Source organism: Talpa occidentalis, unplaced genomic scaffold, assembly GCF_014898055.3.
Source record: "Talpa occidentalis isolate TD23 unplaced genomic scaffold, MPIMG_talOcc4v2.1 talOcc4.12, whole genome shotgun sequence".
NCBI classification, from domain to species: Eukaryota; Metazoa; Chordata; class Mammalia; order Eulipotyphla; family Talpidae; genus Talpa; species Talpa occidentalis.
In genome coordinates this window covers 1,124,179-1,144,058 of record NW_023601212.1, presented here as the reverse complement: position 1 = coordinate 1,144,058, position 19,880 = coordinate 1,124,179, and the positions used below count along the sequence as shown (strand labels likewise).

Here is a 19,880-nt window from a genome sequence, read left to right as displayed (position 1 = left end):
GACTATTTTTTGCAGCAGCCTTAGGGGCGCAGCAAGGCTGAGAGGAAGGTATGGCGGGTTCCCACACTCCCTGACCCCCGTGCTCGGCCCCCCTCGGTCTGCCCCGCCGGCCCCGGCGCCTTCCCCAGTGACGAGCTCCTGGACGTGGCCGTGGCCCAGGCCCGTCGCTGGCCTCAGGCTCGCTCTCTGGGCAACGAGGCGGCCCCGCCATCACAGAATCCCCCCCAGGACGTCCCTGCCCTGCAAGTCCTCCCCGCTGCGCCGCCCTCCCTCCGCTCTCCAGCCTGGCAGCCACTGTTTTCTTTACCTCGCTGTGGCCTCGCCCTCTGTTGTTATTCCGACACGTGCTGGCTTTCACTTTAAAAGATTCATGAAAATTTGAAAGTTACTTAAAAGTGGATTGCAACGCTTTGTGGAGGAAGAGCTCGGCGCTCTGTCTGTGCACCAAGGGGTTGTCGCTCATGGAGTGACCGATTCCCCCGCTGGGGTGAGAGTCCCGGGCCTGGGGTGACGTGTCGGGCGCGGCTCTCAGCAGGGCCAGCGCCGCCTCCGGAGCCCCGGAATCCTCAGCGCGGCGGCTCCGCACCTCCTGGATGGCGGCGTGAGCAGCGGCACCCGTGGGTCCCCTCTTTCCCCCGAGAGACCCCTCCCCCGGGCCCCTGGTGCCGGCGCTGGCTGCCCTTCTGAGGACGCCCCTTGGGTTTAGGGGAACGCAGCAGCCGCTGCCCTCCGTGGGCGGCCGTCGGGGAATGAGAACTAAGGGGGCAACCGCCGTGGAAGGAGAGAGCGCGCGGTGGGTGGCGGGCGACCCTCCAGAGGAACCCGCTGGGCCCTTGGCGCGGAGGCCGGGCTGGGCGCCGCCGGCTCCCTGCGAGCTCACCTCAGCCCTCGCCCACTTCGGCTGCGACTGCCCAGGGCGGCACGCTGGGCTCCGGCCTCTCGGAGAGCACCAGCCTCCGCCGGCCTCTGAAATGCGACTCTTTCTAGCAAGTCCCTCTTCAGACCCTTCACTGGCACCTCGGCCTGCAGGGGGACCCGCCCGCCCAGCCGACCCTGAAGGGGTGGGTCCCGGTGGGGGCGCTGCCCGTGGGAAGGTCGGCCTGGCCGCTCATGTGCAGGCGGGGGCCTCGAGCCCACCTCACGGGAGCCAGTGTCCCCCCCGAGAACGGGGCCCATGACCCAGAGCAGCGGAGCTGCCTGCAGGGGGGAGGGCGAGGCTGGGAGGGCAGACCTGCCGGGGCGGATGCAGGGCGGGAGCTGCAGGCCGCTGGCAGGAGCAGGACCGAGCCGGCCGCGCCTTGCGTGAGGAGTTGCACACGAAGTGCTTTCACTTTCTCCAAGGACTCCTGGGTCAGAGGTCACGATAAGGTGGGGGTCAGCCTTGGAGGCTGAGGGCGAGCCCAGGAATCATATCAAAGTAACCGGCCTTTTGTGGGTGCACGGGCAGCTTGGGCAGCGGCCTCACCTGCCCCCTCGTGTCCCTGCTGGCATCAGCCTCTCGGACCCACTGACAGGACGGACGCCCCTGTTCTGTGTCCAGCCCGACGTGTCCAGCGGCCTTTCTCTTACGTAGTCGCTGCCACTTAGGGCTGCTCTTGGCTCGATGGGGGGAAGTAATTGACCCCCTTACTTTCTGCTACTGAAAAGTCCGTAGACGCCCCAAAAGGAACCGTTGGAAGGGCCTGCTCCAGCATGGGGGTGTCTGCCTTCGCTGATGTCAGCGCTCAGGGAAGCTGGTCCTGCCGGCTCCTCCAGCGAGGCTCCCCTGGGGGACGCGCCGCTCTCTGGCAGAGAGAACCCTGGTGGTTCCAGCCAGATCAGCAGAGGGAACAGCAGTGGGGATCCTTTGAGAACTTAGAGGATTAAGTTTCCATATGGGCAAATTTTCTATTTGGGGCGGTTTCTATATGGGTAAATTTTGTGACACTTCTGTAAAAGTTAAAAAATGTTTCACTGTCAGAGGAAATAACCCCGCGCGCCGCGCAGGAAGTGCTGCTGTCTCTCCCGGGGAGTGTGTGAATCACTCTCTCCGCTGTTTCAAGGAAAGAACAGAAAAGCCGGGGCTGCAGAATGTGCAGACCGCACGGTCCGCGCTGGCCGGAAGCTCCATAAAAACGGGCCCTCGAGTGCATGACGAGTCGGCAGGGCCTTTTTAGAAAGCGTTTTTGGCCATGACTCTCAGGAGCCAGGGTGTGCGGGCCCTTTGGCTCCGTCGTTTCACTGCTGGGAATCTCTGAGAGAAAGAATCCAAAATATGGAAAAAGCGACATGCACGAAAGTGAGCCGTGTGGGGTTATTTATAATAATTTAAAAAAATTGGAAATAGCCACATGAACAACAGGAACAGAATTCAGTGGCTTTTACCCGGATCAGGGCTGTGGAAACCTGCAGGGACGGCGCGGGAGCCGGAGGCAGGGCGGGGGCGCCGGCCTGGTCTGCAGGCAGCCGACATAGACGCTCATCAGTGAAATGATTTATTAGAAGGACATGTTTTTTATTTGTGGGTTTGTTTTTTTTTTTTGTAGTTCCAAGATAAAGTCTGAGCAATCAAATCCCGGGAAGGGGAGGGAGGCAGCGCCTCAGACTCCAGGTGGCGGGACTGGGGGATCCTGTCTGCAGGGAGACGCCCCGGCTTCTGCCCCGCGTCCTCCTCCGCCCCATCCGGGGGGCCTTTCTGGGCAGCCTTGCCTCGTGCGCCCGCTTAGGATCGGGGAGAGGGCGCCTTGACTGGGGTCTCATGAGACCACACCCCCATCCCCCCTCGGGGCGCAGGGGCTGCATGCAAAAGGGTTTCCCCTCTTTATAACCCAAACGTTCTTGAGCTTTTATTTATTTTTTTCTTGTGCTTTTAAAATCGGTGCATTTTAATAAAAAAAAATATGGCTTATAAATAAAAGCCAGTGAGGGTAGAAAATAGAAGACTTGGCTGCTACGTTGGCTCCACTGCGTGAAAACAAACATGTCTTCGGGGAGGCGAAGGAGCAGCCGGTTAAGAGCTTCCCAGGGAAGTGTCTGAAGGACTTTGGTGAGATTAGATGCCGCCGCCTGAGGAAGGGCTTTGCCGGGAGATTCACGCTCAGGAGTCAGTCACGTTAACTCCCGGCCCAGGCTGTGAGTGTCAAGAGCGAGGTTGGGATAGCTCTGCTTTCTGTAGCCAGAAAGCACCTGCTGGGGTTCACCCTGGCGGCACAGTGACCGCAAATGTGTGGCTTCTGGTCCAGCTCGGATGTGCTCTCCTTGCTCCTCGCTCGCGTCAGGGTGTCAGCGCCTGGTGGGCTTGGTGCGCGGGACTCCAGGGAGCACAGTTGAGTGGCTGGATGCCTTGGGGTGGCTTCAGCCAGGGCGTTGCTTTAAGCGGATAAAGAAAACGCTTGCCAGGTGTCCAAGTAGGACTGTGGGGCACGCTGCCAAGTGTGCAGGCCTAGCGTGAGGCTCACAGTGCAGCACCTGCTGGCATCAGGGAGTCGTCGGCCGTCTACACAGCAGCGAGGGAGCTGCTCCGCTCTTCGAGTCCACCCGTGGACTTGACCCGGCAAGGGCAGCGGAGCGTGTTCTGTCCCGGGGTCTTACCCCCGGGCGGAGGCACTGCCCTCCCGCAGCCACCCTGACCTCTGCCCCCTGCCCTCCAGACCTTCCACCCATCAGGACTTCATACTTCACCGCGACCCCCTCCCCAAGCCCTCGGGTCTTCTGTCTGCACCATTTTTCTTTGAAGAACTTTCAGAGGGTAGAATCCCTGGACTGACGCCCACGCTTCATGGTTCGCCTTGACCCAAGCAGGAGATCTGGCACGCTGATTACTGGCTGAGGTGGCAGGTGCCACCCTCCCGTCCCAGGTCACACCTCCCAGGCACAGCAGGTGTCTGGGAAGTTGGGGGGATGAGTATAAGGAGAGGAAGAAGATGGGGTTTGAGTGCAGCTGAAAAGCGGGGTCCGTCTTTGAAGGTCGAAGGCAAGGAGATGAGTGACTGTCCTGAAAAGGAAATGTAGCCCGTGGGCTACCTCCGCCTTCTCCCCCCGTAGAACGTCATTTGCACGCCAAAAAAAGTTTTGTTATAAAGAGTATAGACTTCGGGGCTGTGAAGAAGGAAGCAAGATGACAGGCGGCACGTGGCACTCTGGGGCGTTGCCGCTGACGGTAAAACGTGCAGGAAAGCGGTGCCTGTTCAGGCGCCAGGTCGGCCCGAGTCCTGCTCCCTCCTCCTGCAAACACACACGGTGTCTGCCCAGGGGCGTCCTCGTTGGTGCCCTCGGTGCCACGCGCAGACGGCGAAGGCCGGGGAAGTCGTCCCGGACCCTCTTGGAGGGTGAATAAGGGGCCGGCGTGGCTGTTCTGGTGCGCTGGGCGCGAGAGGCAAGTGTTGCTCTTTAATGGGAATTAAGGAAGCGTCTTGTGATGATTTAGGCTCCAACTTGGACCAGACCTATCGCTGCTGTCATTTCAGCGGTGACAGGCGTCACGCTTTCAAGAAGGGACATGACATCATAGTTAAGTGTCGTCCACAATCAAATGAAGCCACAGAGAGGTCTTGAGCTTGATTCAGTAGTTCTGCTTCGTTGGTATGACTAGTAGCGCTTTGAACAGTGGAACTTTATTTAATAGTTCTATGTGTGTGTGCGTGTGTGTGCGTGTGCGTGCGTGTGCTGGGTAGGATGTGAAGTGTGTTCCTTGCTAACAGTTACAGTCAGAACACTTTGAGAGCCGTTCGAGGGGTTGTGGAGCCAGGTAGGAGAATGTGTCGCGAGGGAGGGCTGGCAATTTAGCGCATTGGTGTCAGAGCTGCTGCTTTTCTGTTCATTACTGATGCCACCACCAGACACTCCAGCGGTGCCCAGTGTGTGGGTGTGCGTGTGGTTTGTGAGGTGTGTGGTGTGTGAGGTGTGTGTGTGCGTGTGTGTGGAGTGTGTGAGGTGTATGTGGGGTGTGTGACTGTGGTGCGAGGTCTGGTGTGTGTGTGTGTGTGTGTGTGTGTGTGTGCAACAGAACAGTGGGGACTGCGTGGACCCACGGTGCAGCCTGTGCCCAGTGACACACTGTCCCGCGCGTGGCTGCAGTAGAGTCACTCGGGGCTGCAGGTCCATCGCGGGCTGGGGGTTCTGGGGGCCGGGAACGGGGGCGCGAGGGCGGCCGCCGGCGGTGGGCGGTGCTGAGGCCGTGCCCGCAGAGGCCTGCCCGACGCCTGCTGTGGGCGCCCGCGGTGCCCGTCCGCGCCAGCCTGCAGGACCCGGTTCTGAGTGTGTTTGGTGCGTCTGGGCTTACAGATTGATGTGGCGAAAAGACCAGTGCGTTTTTATGTTGCTATTTATAGTAAAGCGTTTTAATCCTGAGCATCTCTGTTTTTATTAAAAGTTCATTCACCTGTGGTTTTTCTATTACTCTTTAAACCTCTCAAAATAATTGCGTTTTCAGAAAAAGTCTGACCATGGCAAAAGTGAATGGCACTGGAGCTTACGTCTGCCTGTTCCGCAGCGAGCGCCGCGCGCAACAAGGCTCCCCTTCACCCGCGCGCCCTCGTGTCGGGGCGAGGCGACTCCGGCTCAGCGGGGCCCGCTCGCTTGGCGAAGTCTTCCTGCGCCTGGAGAAATTCCTAAATACACCTTCATGCCGTGGCCGTTTCACTTTCTTCAGTCTTCTTGGCCAAAGAGAATGAAATTAATTTGTACTCAAATGCCTCACTTCCTGGCACAGCGTTCCCGGTGGTTAAACACCCGGGGCCCCGGCGTTCCGGCCTCCTGCCGCGGCAGTTCTCTCGGCCAGGCCGAGCCGCCTCTCCCTCGCCTGCGTGTGCGGCAGGGACAGCCCCGACTGTCCATGAGGGGGGACAGCGCGCACTGGCCGGGGCCGGCGCACCAAGACGATGCACGTCGGGGTGAGCCGCGGCCCCGGGCGTTCCCTCGGTGTGCGGGGAAGTTGCGCCTTGGTTATTCCGGAGGAGACGCTGTTCTGGTCGGAACGAGGCGGGCGCGGAGCGGGTGGGAGTCCCCCCTGGCACGTGCGTTTGCTGTGCCTCCCGCTCAGAGCGGGGTCCCGCTGCCCTCCTCCGGGGAGCCTCACGGTCCTCCCCAGACGGCTCCTGGAGAATGTGCTGTGATGACCTCCCTGCGCTGGGCGGGTTTTCACCAAACAAAGATTTGTGTCTTTTCCTTCCGCTCCGTGTCTACTGTGCGGGTTTGGTTTATGGAGGATCATGTCTTTGGAATGAATTGATGTTCATCAGGAAAAAGTCAGGGCCTCCCTGGTGGTGCAGGGGTTGAAGTCTCAGCGCTATCAAGCTATCGCCAGCGACGGCAGTCTGAGGTCGATCCCCGGCCAGGGAGCTACCCACCTGTCTCCCGCTGACCTCTCCTGTCTCCCCACTGCTCCCCTCAGCAGTGCATTTCAGTAGATCCACCTGTTCTGCTCCCCACTCTGTCTCTGGTGAATCTTCTCACCCCCCGCACCTCTGGCCTGCACCCCAGCTCTTGCGTGCATACATAAATAAAATAAATCTTTAACAAAGAAAAAAAACCAGCCCGTGCTGTCTTGCCGCGGGCTACCTTGGGCCTTGTTCGAGAAATGAGAAAATCCACCGCCTCCGCTGTCTGTCATGTTTCTGGAGCCGCGTTGTTTGAGCGTCGAATTTGTGTGGTTCCCCTGATGAGGTGCTGATTTCCAGGGGACAGAACTGCTTTGCATCAGGGATAATTAAGAACGAACCTATCCGTCTTTCAAAATTGAAAGCTAAGCTGATGCTGGAAAATAATCCCGAACGTTCGCTGGTCTCCCTCCAGAGTGACTCTGGGACTTTGGGCTTTCAGCGTTTGTTCTCTCGCTGCAGCTGCAGAGTCAGCTTCGCTGGACAGCCAAGGTTACACCCAGGGCTGAGAAAGGACCTGCCAGCCACTTGGCCTGCAGGCTGGGTGTTTGGGCCTCTAGAATTCACCGGATCTTTTCAGTTTCTTCTTGGCTTCTCTGCTGCATGTGCACAATCTCGTGTTTCCGTCTTCCTGTGAGACGCTGGCCCCTGGGCCCAGCTGCCAGTTTCACTGCCCTCTGCAGCACGGCCAGGGTGGCACCGCCCACCCCCGCTGTGTGGGCCTTCCCCGGCCCGGCCGCGGGCTGACCGAGCTCAGCCTGACTTGGGCGAGGGGCCTGCACTGTGCCTCAAGGAGGCAGTTCTGCTGCTGTTTCTGCTGCTGTTTCCTCTGGTGTGTTACGCGTTGATCGCTCTCTTGTGCGTGAAGCGCTTGGCTTTGTGTCAGCGGTTACCGTCTTAACGTGCATTGCAAAGGGCCTTGATTGACCTGCCTCAAGGACCAGAGAGGCAGCCGACCCTGTCCTGCCACCCAGCCTGCTGGGGCCCGAGGAGAGGCGTCCATTCTGCTGGGGGCTTCCAAAGACAGGCCATGACCCCCCCGTCGTGGTTCCAGCGGGTCTTCTTTCTGTTCTATTCTCTCTGCGCACGCTGGCACCGGATTGGATAAATGGACTCAACTGACATTTTTGTCGGAGCGTCAGGGTGCCTGGCCCTCTGGCGAGGCGGGTGGACACTGAGGTCGAGGACGCCGGCACGGTGACCCGGCCGCTGGACAGTGGCGCTCGCCCCTCACGGGGGCTTTCTAAGGGACGCAGGGTGCACGGGCCGGGTGCCCCTGCGAGCCTCGTCCGGCTGGGCCGCTCTGCTTTCTGTTTGAAATGCATCCTGTTCTATGGAGAAAATCAAACATGAAACAGAAAACCCGGGGACGACCGGCAGCCCCGAGCAGGAGTCCCGCGCTCTCAGCCGCCTGCCCCCGCAGCCGCTGCGCCCGGCCCTGCTCCTCCAGCGGACGTCACCTCCCGTCCCGGACCCCAACGTCCCGCGCGGCCAGACAGCGCGAGGGAGGGCGATGCTGAGAGCGAGTCTGGGAACTAAGGTGTCGCTTTCCTGGATGTTCCTTTTCCTGCGGCCGCCACCGCGAGCTGTTGCTGGGAGCCAGGCAGCAGGCTGCCGAGAGAGGGGGGCGGCGCGCGCGGGGACAGAGAGCCCCGTTCTACTTCCGGAGCCCTGTTTACCCAACACGTTCTCCTGCCTCCCGGTACCAGACACATCCACTCACAAACAAAACAAACGCCGCGGCCCGCGGGTCTCAGCAGAAGTGGCAGACCTGATGGGATGCGAGGGCTGGGAAGCCCCCGTAGGCAGAGACCAGGGCCGGGCAGGGTCCGTCCACACCACTGGGCACCCAGGGGTGCCCACGAGGGCCTGCCGTGGCCGCCCTGTCGTTGAAGAAAGCAGGAGCAGGTCAGCCCCTCTCAGAACGCCCCGGCCCCACCTGTGAAAGTAAGAGAAGTTGGTGCTTCGAGAGTGAATGTGAAGTATCTGAAAACGTTCGTACGTGAAGCAGCGTCCCTCGAGGATTCGGGAGGACTAGGTGCTTGTGAGGACTAAACGGGTGGCAACGAGGGAGTCCTGAACCGTCCCCCATCTGCTGGCCGCGCTGCTCCCCGGCCTGGCAGTGAGCACCCCCAGGGCTCCAAGTCCTGCCCTAAGTACCCACATTTCCTGTGAGTCTGTGGACAAGACGTCACCAGCCCCAACTCCCCAGGGACACTCGTGTCCGCCCGCCACTCGGGGCTCACAGGGCAGAAAGCACTGCTGGTCGGGCTCAGAGTCGGGGTGGAGGACCCCAAGGGGCTTTGGTTTACCCTGACGCCACTGATTAATTCATTGGGATCTCTGCCCAGTCTCCTTCCAAACATTTTGTAAGATTTATTAATTTTACTTAAAAACAAGGACATTAGGGAATGAAAATACTTCAAAATGATCAAAGAGGGCCTCCCCGGTGGCGCAGCGGTTGAGCGCTGGGTTGCGAAGCTGCCCGCAGCCTCTGCAGCGCCAGTTCGATCCCCGGCTGCTCCCCGGCCACCGGAGGAGGGTCCCACATGGCGCGCAGACCTCTCCTGCCGCCCGCTGCTCCCCTCAGCAGTGTCCTTCGGTCCTTCTGCCTGCTCTGCTCCCCGCTCTGGCTCTGGTGAATTCTCTCACCCTCCCGCGCTTCTGACTGTACCCAGTGCTTGTAGAAATAAATAAATAAATAAATCTTTAAAAAAAAACATGATCAAAGAAAGTTCTGCCCCTTTGACCATATGGTGCTGTCCCCACCTCTCTGCCGTCAGCAGGCACACCCGATAAATACATGATGCCAAAGAGAAAACATGCCTCGAGAATAAATCTGGCCACAGTGCCCTGTCCTTCCTGCAGCTCACAATGCACAAGTTCCCTCCAGACTGTCCCAGGCTGGCCTGGTTTATGGGTGTCTCTTAAATAAACGCCCAGAGTGGATGTTCAGTGAGTATAAACATGTCCTGCTCTCAAGGTTGATGCCTTAATATCCTAAAAGGACCCACTGCGTGGGGCTACGGGTTTGCATATATTAAAAATGTGGACTTGATGTTTCAAATCCACCAGCAGCTCCAGGTGCAAGGACTGTGTCTTGACGGTCAGCGTCAGCACCATCCAGTTTGTAATCTGCGGTTACTAGAGGGCGGTGGTTCTTCAAGCCCGATCGACTCAGCTTTAAAGCAAAGTGCTGTGAAACCAGGCCCTGCCTGGAGTTGAAAGGATGAGCCCAAAAAATGGCGATCTGAGCTCAGCCACTGCCTTCCAGGGGCATTTTAGAAGCAAAGCCCAGGCACGGAGAAGTGCTCTGATGTCCCTCCCAGGCTTCTGTCCTCCTGTCCTTCTGCCACGTCATGACTGCAGGACTTTCCTGACGGAAGGACTGCAGCTAAATATGGGTCTCAAAGGTGATTCACAAAGGCAGCTGCCCCCGTCTCCCCGGACAGCCTCCAGGCTGACTGAGCCCCCGGCCGCGGCCACGGGCAGGGCGGTCAGGCAGGACACACCTACCCACGCCCGGCACCTGCCTGCTTCTGAGCAGAACAAAGTTAACTTAGAGTTTCTTAGCATTGAATATGAAGAAAATAAATAAATACAAATCCATACTATTTTATTTTTGCTCCTCAGTATTTTGATGTAAGCTCAATGCAATATGTAACATCTTCTGTGAATTTTTTAAAAATTGAATCTGCATTTTAATATTTGAATGAGTACTTTTCATACTTAATATTTTGATTTAAATTTCACTTTTTCAATTACGAATTTTTGATTCTGTATCTGGCGATCTTCGTCTCAGAATGGCCTCCATTTGCATGTCTTGCATGAAAACCTTCTGGGTTTTGTCAGACTTTCTGGGCATCCTGAAGATGAATCGCGATCCACGATACCCGAGTGTGTGCCGGCCACGCACTTACCAGCCTCGGAGCGCAGTCTCCGTCCACACTGAGGTTAGCGGGGAGCCAGGCTCGTGGGAGGCCGGTGGCCGTGGCCGTCAGGAAGTGTGCTTGATCTTGTTCTCGGTGGTGGCCGGTGCTGCCCACGTGACCCGCACAGCAGTGGACGTCCACCCTCAGTGACGGAGCCCCGTCCCGTTGACAGATGCTGCCAGTTTGCTCTGAGCTCTGGAGTCTTTGTTTCTTCACTGCCGTCCACCACGTCCAGATATTCAACAAGGACAGAATGTTTTCTAGTGGTTTCCAGATTTTTCTCCCAGTTTTGTAGCGCCCACCGTGGCTGTTCGGCGGCCTGGTGACAGAGGGCCGGAGGGCGTTCTGCTGAGTCCTACTCAGAGTCCTGTGGGCCACCTGGGACGCGGCGTCTCCGACCCGTGGAGTTGCGAGAAAGTGTGCGGACGAGCCCGCCCTGCTCTTCCCCGCGCTCTGTGACTTAGTGTTAAAATGAAGGGTCTTGGCTTTTCTTAACTTTTTAGCCACTTAATCTCCTTAAATGGAGTAAACAAGAAACTGCCTCCGAGGAGGGTTACGACGGCAGGACCGCTGAAGCATCCCATCTGCCTCCGCTTCTCCGCCTGCAGCGCGAGCCCGGGCGCGGGGGGCTGAGCCGTGCTGGCTGGGCCGCGGGGACTGTTTCACTCTGTGTGTTTTGATTCTAAATATTATACTTGAAACGTCCGCGCTCTTGGAGAAACCTTTTAATGGCTCGCTGTGGGCCACAGATCAGAGCAGCTGTTCTGATCATGCGTTTGCGTGAAATTCAGTTTCCGTAGTGGGTTCTGCTCCAGGTGCCCACGTCCACGCACAGGCCCTGGGAAGGCATCGCCGCCAGGCCGGGATCAAATGTTGGACTTTGTTTTGCTTTAAAAGCCACGTATCCTGTCCGAGAAAGGAAGCAGATAGAGGCGCCCACATAAGCCCCCTTTGCGGCCTCCAGAGGGTTCTCAGCAGATGAATTTCCCCCGGAGGCCCCTGAGCCACCAGCCGCTAGCACGTCTGTGTTTCTGACTGTGGTCATTTGTTAGAGAGAATTTTAGCAGCTGTTATTAATCAAATGCAGTGACGAGAGCTGTTGCTTTTCACTTTCTCCCACGGCGTGGAGCCCCAGCGAGATCAGGTTGTCTGGGTCCTCCTCGTGGAAGCATCTTATGACGACGGCTGCTGCACGTAAGCGCGTGGACGCGGCTCGCTCTTTCTGACAGGGCGCGTGGGAGCTGCCGTCCCTCCGCACGCGCTCCCGTTTATGTCAGTGCTGCTTCTTCCCTGGAGCCGTCCAGGGGGCTCCTTCCTCTGGGGAATCACTTTACTTTCTTCGGCGCTGGAGCAGATCGTCATCCCTGATGGCAGAGCCCGGGGCTGCCTCGACCCCAGGCGTTTGCGTCACCAAGCTGCACGGTAGGATGGCTGCACGGGTGTCTGTGCCAGAGTTTGATGAGGAGATGCAGGTTAGATTAGGATTTCTGTGGAACAAGAGATAGTTGCCCTCCTCACTGCACACTTGCTTTTCTTGAGACCAGGTCTGCTGTGTTCTCCTGCCGACACCCCGGGGCGTGAGCACATTCGTGCATCAGCCAACGTGAACGGCTTGCACGGGGACGCGTGTGTCATAAGAACAATCAGAAGGAATGGGAGAGCTGGGAGTGGCCGAATGTCCACTCTAAGCCGGATTTGGGGCCCTTCTGTCCAGGAAGAATAACCGCTGCAGAAATTAAATCTCTCTCCCTTGCGGGAGTCACAGTCTAAGTGAGGGACGAGCACAAAGGCGAGGCTTGTGTTGTGAGCTGCGAGGGAAACCTGAGCAGAGTGGTTTGCGAAATTGCTTTAGAGCGAATTCGCTGTCAGAATGGTGGTTTCCATGGCTCGAGTCCTTGGCCAGTCCTGGCGGGCACCTGTGTGACATTGGGTGATCTGCAGCCTCCCTCTGGGCTTCGGTGTCTTGTTGGTGAATGTGGTTTTGGCTCACAGAGCCTGCACCGCACAACTCCACGCAGCCGTGGAAAGCCCCCTCGGTGACGGGCCTCCGAGGCCGGCGGGGGATGGACACAAATACTGACAACCGCCGGGACAGTGCCGCGTGCCCTGCAGCTCGGAGCCACCGTTCCTCTACAGCGTGGAGCTGACGTGCTGCAGCGGGCGGCTCCTCGGCGGGCGGAGTGTTCGCGGAGACTCTAAGACAGATGAGACCCTGGTTCCGCCTCACGCTGTCTCTCGTCACCCCGCCACCAGGCGCTGGCCCTGCAGAGCGAGGGCTGTGCTGCTGGCCGAGGCATGTCCCGTGTGGCCGCGCGCAGAAGCTGCTTTTGCACTGCGCTGAGTGGTGGCCCGGGCGGGGGTGGGGGGCGGGTGCCTCACTGTTCGGGGCGGCCGGAGTCATTGAGAGATTTCCGAGTCCCACCGGGAGGTGCTTGCAGCTCCCACCCGAGGACCAGGGAGAAGGAGCCGTTCCTCTCCGGGGCAGGGGACCCCGGGACGGCAGCGGGCGCGATGGAGGAGGCGCAGGCCGTCCGGAGCTCGGAGCGGCTCTCTCCAAGGAGCGCCGGTGCCTTCCGTGGTAGGGGCTGGGGACCGGGCTGGGGGCACCTGTTGCTCACGTTTTGAGAAACCCCCACCCTCTTGTCCGCAGGAGCTGGGCGGGTCCACACCCCACCCGCGGCGTGGGGCCCCTTCTCCACATCCTCGCCCACGCCCGTGTTCAGTGGGCGTGAGGTGACGCCTCGTTATTTCTCACCTTTTTAGTGACTTGCTCAGCTAGAGCCTCAACTCCGTATATTTCCCTTCTTGGAGGGCAAAAGGAAACGTGCGTGCGTGTTAATTTTCACCGTGGAGACAGAGAGAACCACCGCACAGCTCCTCATGTCTTTGGCTAGCGGGACGCCGTGATGGCCCCGTCTGTCGCCCGCGCTGCTCTGGCAAGCGTCACCCAAGAGGGGCATCGACGCCCGTCCACCGAGCAAAGGTGTGGGGAAGGGAGCGCCCCCCTTGACTTCAGTTACAAACACCAGTTAACAGCCGATGAGAGACGGAAACAGAGAAGGGAGGCCCGTGCTCGCTCGGGGTGCCGGCGCGGGACGGGGCTCGCGGCACGGGGGGAACCAGGGGGCGGCAAGCGAAAGGAAATCCCTGCCCTCGACAGCGCCTGTCTTCGCTGGACGGCTCAGGGAGCTCTCAGCTTTGCAAGTGATCAAAAGTTAAATTGTGTGGATTGCACAATCTTTTGTTTGCCCTTGTTGATGGATTGGTTCCTGCTTTCCTGAGTTTTTAGTGGAAACAATTATATCATATAAAAAGCTGTCTCGCTTCTTCTAGCCGCTGGCTTCATATATGGAAAAATACAGCTGTGCGTTGAATTGTCTGCTAGAAACTGGCCTTTAAAGGAGAATGCAGGGAAGCGGCTTTGCCAGTGTGCGCGGAAAGGTGGGGCGGGAGGAGGGCAGAGCGGGGGGCGCCGTGCACATTGCAGTTTTCAAAGGTTCTCTGCCAGCTCGTGGGAGAAGCCACGGTGGCCTCGGAGACACGGCCTGCCGGGAGCCACGGTGCTCGCGACGGCCGGCGGCGGAGGTGCTGCCGCCTGGGAACCGAGAAACTTCACTTTCCTTGTCAGCTGAAACGACGGTTTCAAGCAGCAGCGTGACACCTGGGGTGACGCTGAGACGGGCGGACGGTGTAAGCACCGTGAACTTGAAAAGAAACAAGTGAAACAGTGAGGAAAACCGGGCGCCCACTTGAGCTCCGCTCTGCTCTGTGGCTGTGCGTTCTCTGCACTCTGGCTCTCAGGCCCCCGTCAGGCGCTCCCCGTGTCAGCAGCTTCCCCGGCTCACAGGGTGCAGAGGCGTCGCCCAGCGCGTGCCCCTGGCTTCCGCGTGCTCCTGCTCCCTTGCCGGGCGCTGCGTCTCCGACGACAGCCTGAAGGACCCGTCGAGGGTGTTTCGCCTGTTTCCGTCTTCATGTTTCATGGTTTCGGGCCTGACGTGCTCCCCTTTGATCCATCGTGAGTTCTTCTGTGTATCTGCTGCGAGATCGTGTCTAGTTTCGGTTTTGCAAAAGGAAACGATCATTTTGGGTTAAAGAAAAGAAAAGACGCCCAAAACCAGAGCAAGCAAGCAAGCCAGACACGCATCCTGGGGCTGTGCAGCCAGGACAGAGCTCAAGGCCAGTCCGGAGCTCCCAGGGGGAGCAGGACGTCACCCCGCGGGACGCAAATGACTGCGCGTGCAGGGGGGGAGCCACGGGCATCCCCGCCTGCCTCGGAGGCTGCCTGTAGACACCTAAGTGACCCCAGACGCTTGCCCCGTCTGTGGGACGTGCGAGGCCAGTCAGGCGCCCGCACTTGCATTTAGTGGGCTCTTCACCCGCCCACCGGCCCCACGGGGCCCTCACCGGCCTGGGTCTGGACAGCAGTGGAGGAGTGACCGGCCGGTGAGTGCCGGGCTCTGTCGCTCTGTGGGTCTGTTGAAGGTCCCTTTTATACTGACGAGTCCCCACAGCCCAGACCCATCTTCAGGAAAGGGCGTGGATAAAGTGTCCCTGCTGGTCGCTGACTCCCTCCTGCAAGGGGGCTGCAGTGGCCACTGCCGCTTGTCCGTGACTTTGTTTCAGGCAGAGAGAACCCGGCTGCCGGGGACACGAAGGCCTCTGGCCACATGGGGCATGTGCCGGGGCCTTAGGGCCCCACGGCTGTTCCTGCTGCGTGTCCAGCTTGTCCAGCCCTGTGGGCAGCAGAGTGCAGGGAGCCGCAGCCGACTGGCCCCCCAGGAGAGGTGCGTCCACGCAAGACGTGTGCAGGGGCCGGCGGACTGAGACCACGTGAGCCTTGGCCTCGTCTCCTCCACTCTCTGCCACGTCCTGCGGCACCTTGAGGCTCGTAGATTTTGACGGACAGTCGCCTGCCTGTCCTCTGGGCACTAAATGTCAGGACGAGTTAAAGGGTCACCACGGGGCAGGTGGGGACTCGACAAGTCACCCTGCAAATGGGCACCCAGCCGCGGGACACTGCGTCCCTCCCCGCGGCGAAAACAGGCCCCGGACCCCGAGCAGAGGCTCTGTTCAGCCGCGTCCACCCCGGTGTCCACGAGAGACCAGCGTCACCCCACACGGCCCTGTCAGCCTCAGCGCCCGTCGGTGACACTTCCCCGGAGTCTCCCTCACGTTCCCTCCGAACCGCCTGTCAGAGAATGACGCTCGTCCATCCCCGCCAGGAGGGGGTTCCTGGGGACTCTGCCCACTCCCCGCAGGACCCGGCTCCCCACACCTGCCCCTGCTGCCCCGTCCTCTCCTCGCTGGCCCGCCGCTCCTGGGCACCCGGCTCACCCTTTCTCCAGCAAGCTGCCATGCCGTGCCAGGCGCGGCTGCCGGAGGCGCTGGTGTTTGTCACACGTGCAAACTCGTGAGCAGACACAGAGGCCCTTGTGACGGCCTCGCGGAGCACAACTCCCGGCCGCTGTCGAAGGAGCGGCGCTGCTGCCTGCCGTTCCCGCCTGGAGGCCTCCCCGCTGCTGCTCAGGGGCCCCTCTGTCCTCAGCGCCCCGCCGAGGGTCTCGGCCCACCCCGGGAGCACAGCCTGAGGCTCCCCCTCCCTTGTCCTGCTCACTCGCCGCCGCCCGCCCCACGCACCCGGCACCAGGCAGCGCTGGTGGCTCCACGCGGGGCCGGTAGCAAGGGGCCCTTGGAAGGCGCTGGACGCACGCCTCACCGTTCCGGGGCACCGTGGGCTGCACCCCAGGCTCACCCCGGGTCGTCCGCACGACGTGGGCCTTTTTCCTCTGTCTCTTTGCTGAGAGGTTCACAGACAGCCCAGCCGGACTCACCCCTGCCGCGGGAACGTCCCCAGAACCGAGTCCCGCGTGACGTGGGCGGTCCCTGGGCGGTGGCTCTAAAGCGTGGCCCCTGGGGTAGGGGCAGCAGCGCTGGGCACTCGCCCGTGCGGATGTCCACGCGGATAACACGTGCCGTTACCTGCCGGGCTCTGAAATGGGAACGGGGGGTGGTGTTTGCTGCTCCGTTTTTACGAGCCCCCCACGTGATCTGGCAGCCTCTCTGGTTTGAGGACGGCTGTCCTGGGGATTGGAAGAACACCTGCAGAACACCTGCTGTGCGCCTGTGCGGGACACCTACTGCGCGCGGGCCGTTTACTCCGCTTAGCGCGCTGCCTTTTTCATGACTCGCACATCAGGATTTAATTCGGCCGGGACAGCTTGTGTTTATTTAAGGTCAGTCTAGGGGCCGCCCTGGTGGCACAGGGGTTAAAGTCTCAGCGCTATGAAGCTATTGCCAGGTCACCGCAGCACGAGTTCGATCCCCGGCCAGGGAGCTGCCCACGTGGCGCAGCAGACTCTCCTGTCTCCCCGCTGCTCCCCTCAGCAGCGTATTTCTTCAGTCTGCCTGTCCTGTTACCCGCTCTGTCTCTGGGGAATCCTCTCACCCCCGCACCTCCCGCCTGTACCCCAGTTCTTCTACGCAAAAATAAATAAATAAAATCTTTGAAAGAAAGAGAGTGAGGACTATGCCAGTGTAGCTGCGGCAGGCGGGAGCTTGCTGGGCTCTGGCTGGGTCGCTATGGGGCCTGTCCAGTCTCCTGGCCGAGCCCCCTCCGACGCTCACCAGTGGCCCCGGGGCCACACTGGAAGCAGAGCGCTGGCTCAGCGACCTCGGGGCAGTGTCTCCCCGCCCCGGAGTCCTCACGAGGCAGACACCCGCTCCGTGCGTCAGGGTGCTCCCGCTCGCCAGAGCCGCAGGGCCGGACGTACAAGTGAGTGTTGACACCAGTGTCCAGGCCACGCCAGCCACGCCATGCAGCCGTGTGACAGCGGGTGGAGGGCTTTCTTCTCGTCCGGGAGCTGTGCTCTCTGCTTCTGTGGGAGAGACAGGGAGAAGTAGTCGTGGGTGTGAGGAGCTGGAAAAAAAGAGCTACTTTTTTTTTTTAAGATTTATTTATTCATCCATACAAGAGCTGGGGTGTAGACCAGAGGGGTGGTGAGAGAAATCCCCAGAGCCAGAGTGGGGAGCAGAACAGGTGGATCCACTGAAACCCACTGCTGAGGGGAGCAGCGGGGAGACAGGAGAGTCTGCTGTGCCATGTGGGTAGCTCCCTGGTTGGGGATCGAACTTGTGCTGCAGAGGCTGCTGACAGCTTCACGGTGCTGAGACTTACCCCTGCGCCACCAGGGAGGCCCCACTTCTACTTTCTAGTAGCTTTTTCTCAAGCCGCTTGAGCCCAACTGGTGTCATGAGGACGTTTGCGTCTGTGGGGGGACATCACAGCCCTCGGAAGCCAGTTCTTATGCTGTGTCTCAAGAGCAAGGTCTTGCTGGGTTGGGGCGGGGGCTTGGCATCCCCCGAGTACAACCTCGGCTGCAAAGGCCACTCTTCAAGGACAGACAAGGTCATTTCCTTCCCCACAGGGTGCTGACAAGCAGGAGAGGCTGATCTTCTGTGCCCTCCCCACAGGCAAAATGACCATCACTGGGGCGAGAAGTGGAAGAGGCCACCGTGCAGGTCGGGAGGCACAGAGCCTCCCGCTGAGTAGGGGACTCAACTCCAGGCAGAAGCAAAACAACAGCTCCTCCATCATGTTCACCCCCTGCTACTGCTCGCTCTGGCAGTGGAGGCTGGGCCTGGGGACGGGCGGCTCCCCTGTTGTTATTTCACATAGTTTTGTCTTGGGATCCTGCGCCTCTTTCTGCGGGCATGAGATAACAAAGCACCTCAGTGAGGACTGATTTCCCTGCTATTGTCCTGGCTTGAGCATTAGGAATTCTTAACATACTCACCATGCTAGGCATTTTCCAGTCATTGTAAAATCCTGTTTCTGCAGGAATGTGCGTTTCTGCGAGCTGGGAATAGGGTTTCCACAAGTGGGACGTTTACTCTGGCTCGTGGCATTGACAATTGGCTAATTTTAAGCGATTAGGTGATTAAAACAGAGCAATGAACAAAATACAAGAGAAAGAGAGACTTTGTGTTTGTTGATAGTTGCTGATGGGAACTGATTTGTATAAGCGCTGCTGTTGTATCATAGGAATGTTTTGTTATAGGGCAGCCCCGATATTGAACGGGTTCCTGGCTGTGGGTCCTCACCCGCGCGCTTACAAGGGACTTATGAATACTCCACGGCAGGCACACACAAAAGGTTCATAAAAGGTTTATTTACAAGGGAAAAGGAAATAAGGAAAATGGACAACTCAGGGAGAAAATAGGGAAATAAAGTCTTTCATGCGTCCTACCCGATCCGCCGACCTGGAAACCCAAGAATCACTCTCTGAGCTGGTCGGACGCTGTGAGCTGGCGGGGAGCCAAAATGGGGGACCCCCCAAAGCCCACGTGTCTGGCTTTATACCCACCTGGCTGCTAAACCCCACCCTCAGGTCCCAGCCACCTTCCCTTGGGTGGGGATGGGATTTGGGGTTCCCCGTGTCTTTGGCTTTGGCCTGGGGTGGGGGTGGAGTCCACAAAGCCTGTATGGGATTAGCTTTAGGACAGCCTTTTCCCCCTAACAGTTTGAGCTACTGAAAGTTGGTAGGTCAGAGAGCAGTCTGCACCCCCTCCGGGCCCCATGGGGGTGTTGTACTTAAAACAGCACTGATACTGCGCTGCAGCCGAAGATGCTTTGTGGTCTGAATTGTCCAACTAGGAAAAAACCCCTTCATTTCTACCTAAAGATGAGAATGCAAAGGTTAGCAAGTGTTGCAGAACGAGTTCGTCCATTTTGTTTTCTGGCAATTATTGTAAAGGCACCTGGGTATAAGCGTTACCTCTGCAGCATTATCTGTAATACTTGAAAGGCAAAAGTAACCCAGCCGTCCACCCTGGGGAACTGGACCCAGCTGTACACTGGAATATTATGCAGCCAGGAAACGGACTACATCACGGTGCATCTGCGCATTGGAATATGGTGCAGCCATCAGAATTGAAGACATAATAAATACCCGTTGAAATGGTGTCGACACTGCGTGATAGCACATGAGAAAAGTAGATTTCAAATGTCACGTAGGTAGTGTGAACCGTTTGTGTGACACCGTGCGTCCTAACAATGCGTGTGTGTATGCGAGCGGAGATTGATGGCAGCCCTGCCCCAAAATACATGGTCGTGATCTCCAGGTGGGTGGATGCAGGAGAAATTTATTCTCTGCCTAGATCTTTTGCATGGTTTGGATATTTTCCAGAAGACTGTGTTTTTAAAGCAAAATCAAAACAAAAGTCTAAATATGCAAGAAAGAACAGGCCTAGGAGCCGTAACTTTCATAGCCTCTGTGTAGAACTCTGTGTTACTCTCCCAGTGCGAGCCCGCGGACGACCCTTTCCTTTAAAATATGTCGAATTGATAGTCACCCTAATAGAACGTTCCCAGTTTTTCAAATTTTTCACAGTAGAAGTAACTACATGATTCATAAAGAATTAGGAGAAATTGAAGAAATGTACTAGAATTTTATGCCTAATAACAGAGAAATAAAATATAACAACAGAAAAACTGCCGTAGAGAATGAGGACAGGCAAGAATCTATAAAGGGAGGGATGAGAAAGTCTCTGAAAGATTGCTCTTTAAAAAAGATTTATTTATTTATGCATAAAA

General features: G+C 58.4%; 1 protein-coding gene across 1 annotated transcript in view; it reads left to right on the top strand.

Annotated features, from left to right (window-relative positions):
* The window catches only part of MAML2 (mastermind like transcriptional coactivator 2), a 124,871-nt gene that overhangs the window by 3,006 nt on the left and 101,985 nt on the right, over nt 1-19,880 (top strand). Inside the window, exon 2 of the mRNA XM_054692917.1 lies at nt 11,663-11,710. Within this exon, the coding sequence (XP_054548892.1) occupies nt 11,663-11,710 (48 nt within the window). The remainder of the gene's footprint in view (nt 1-11,662; nt 11,711-19,880) is intronic.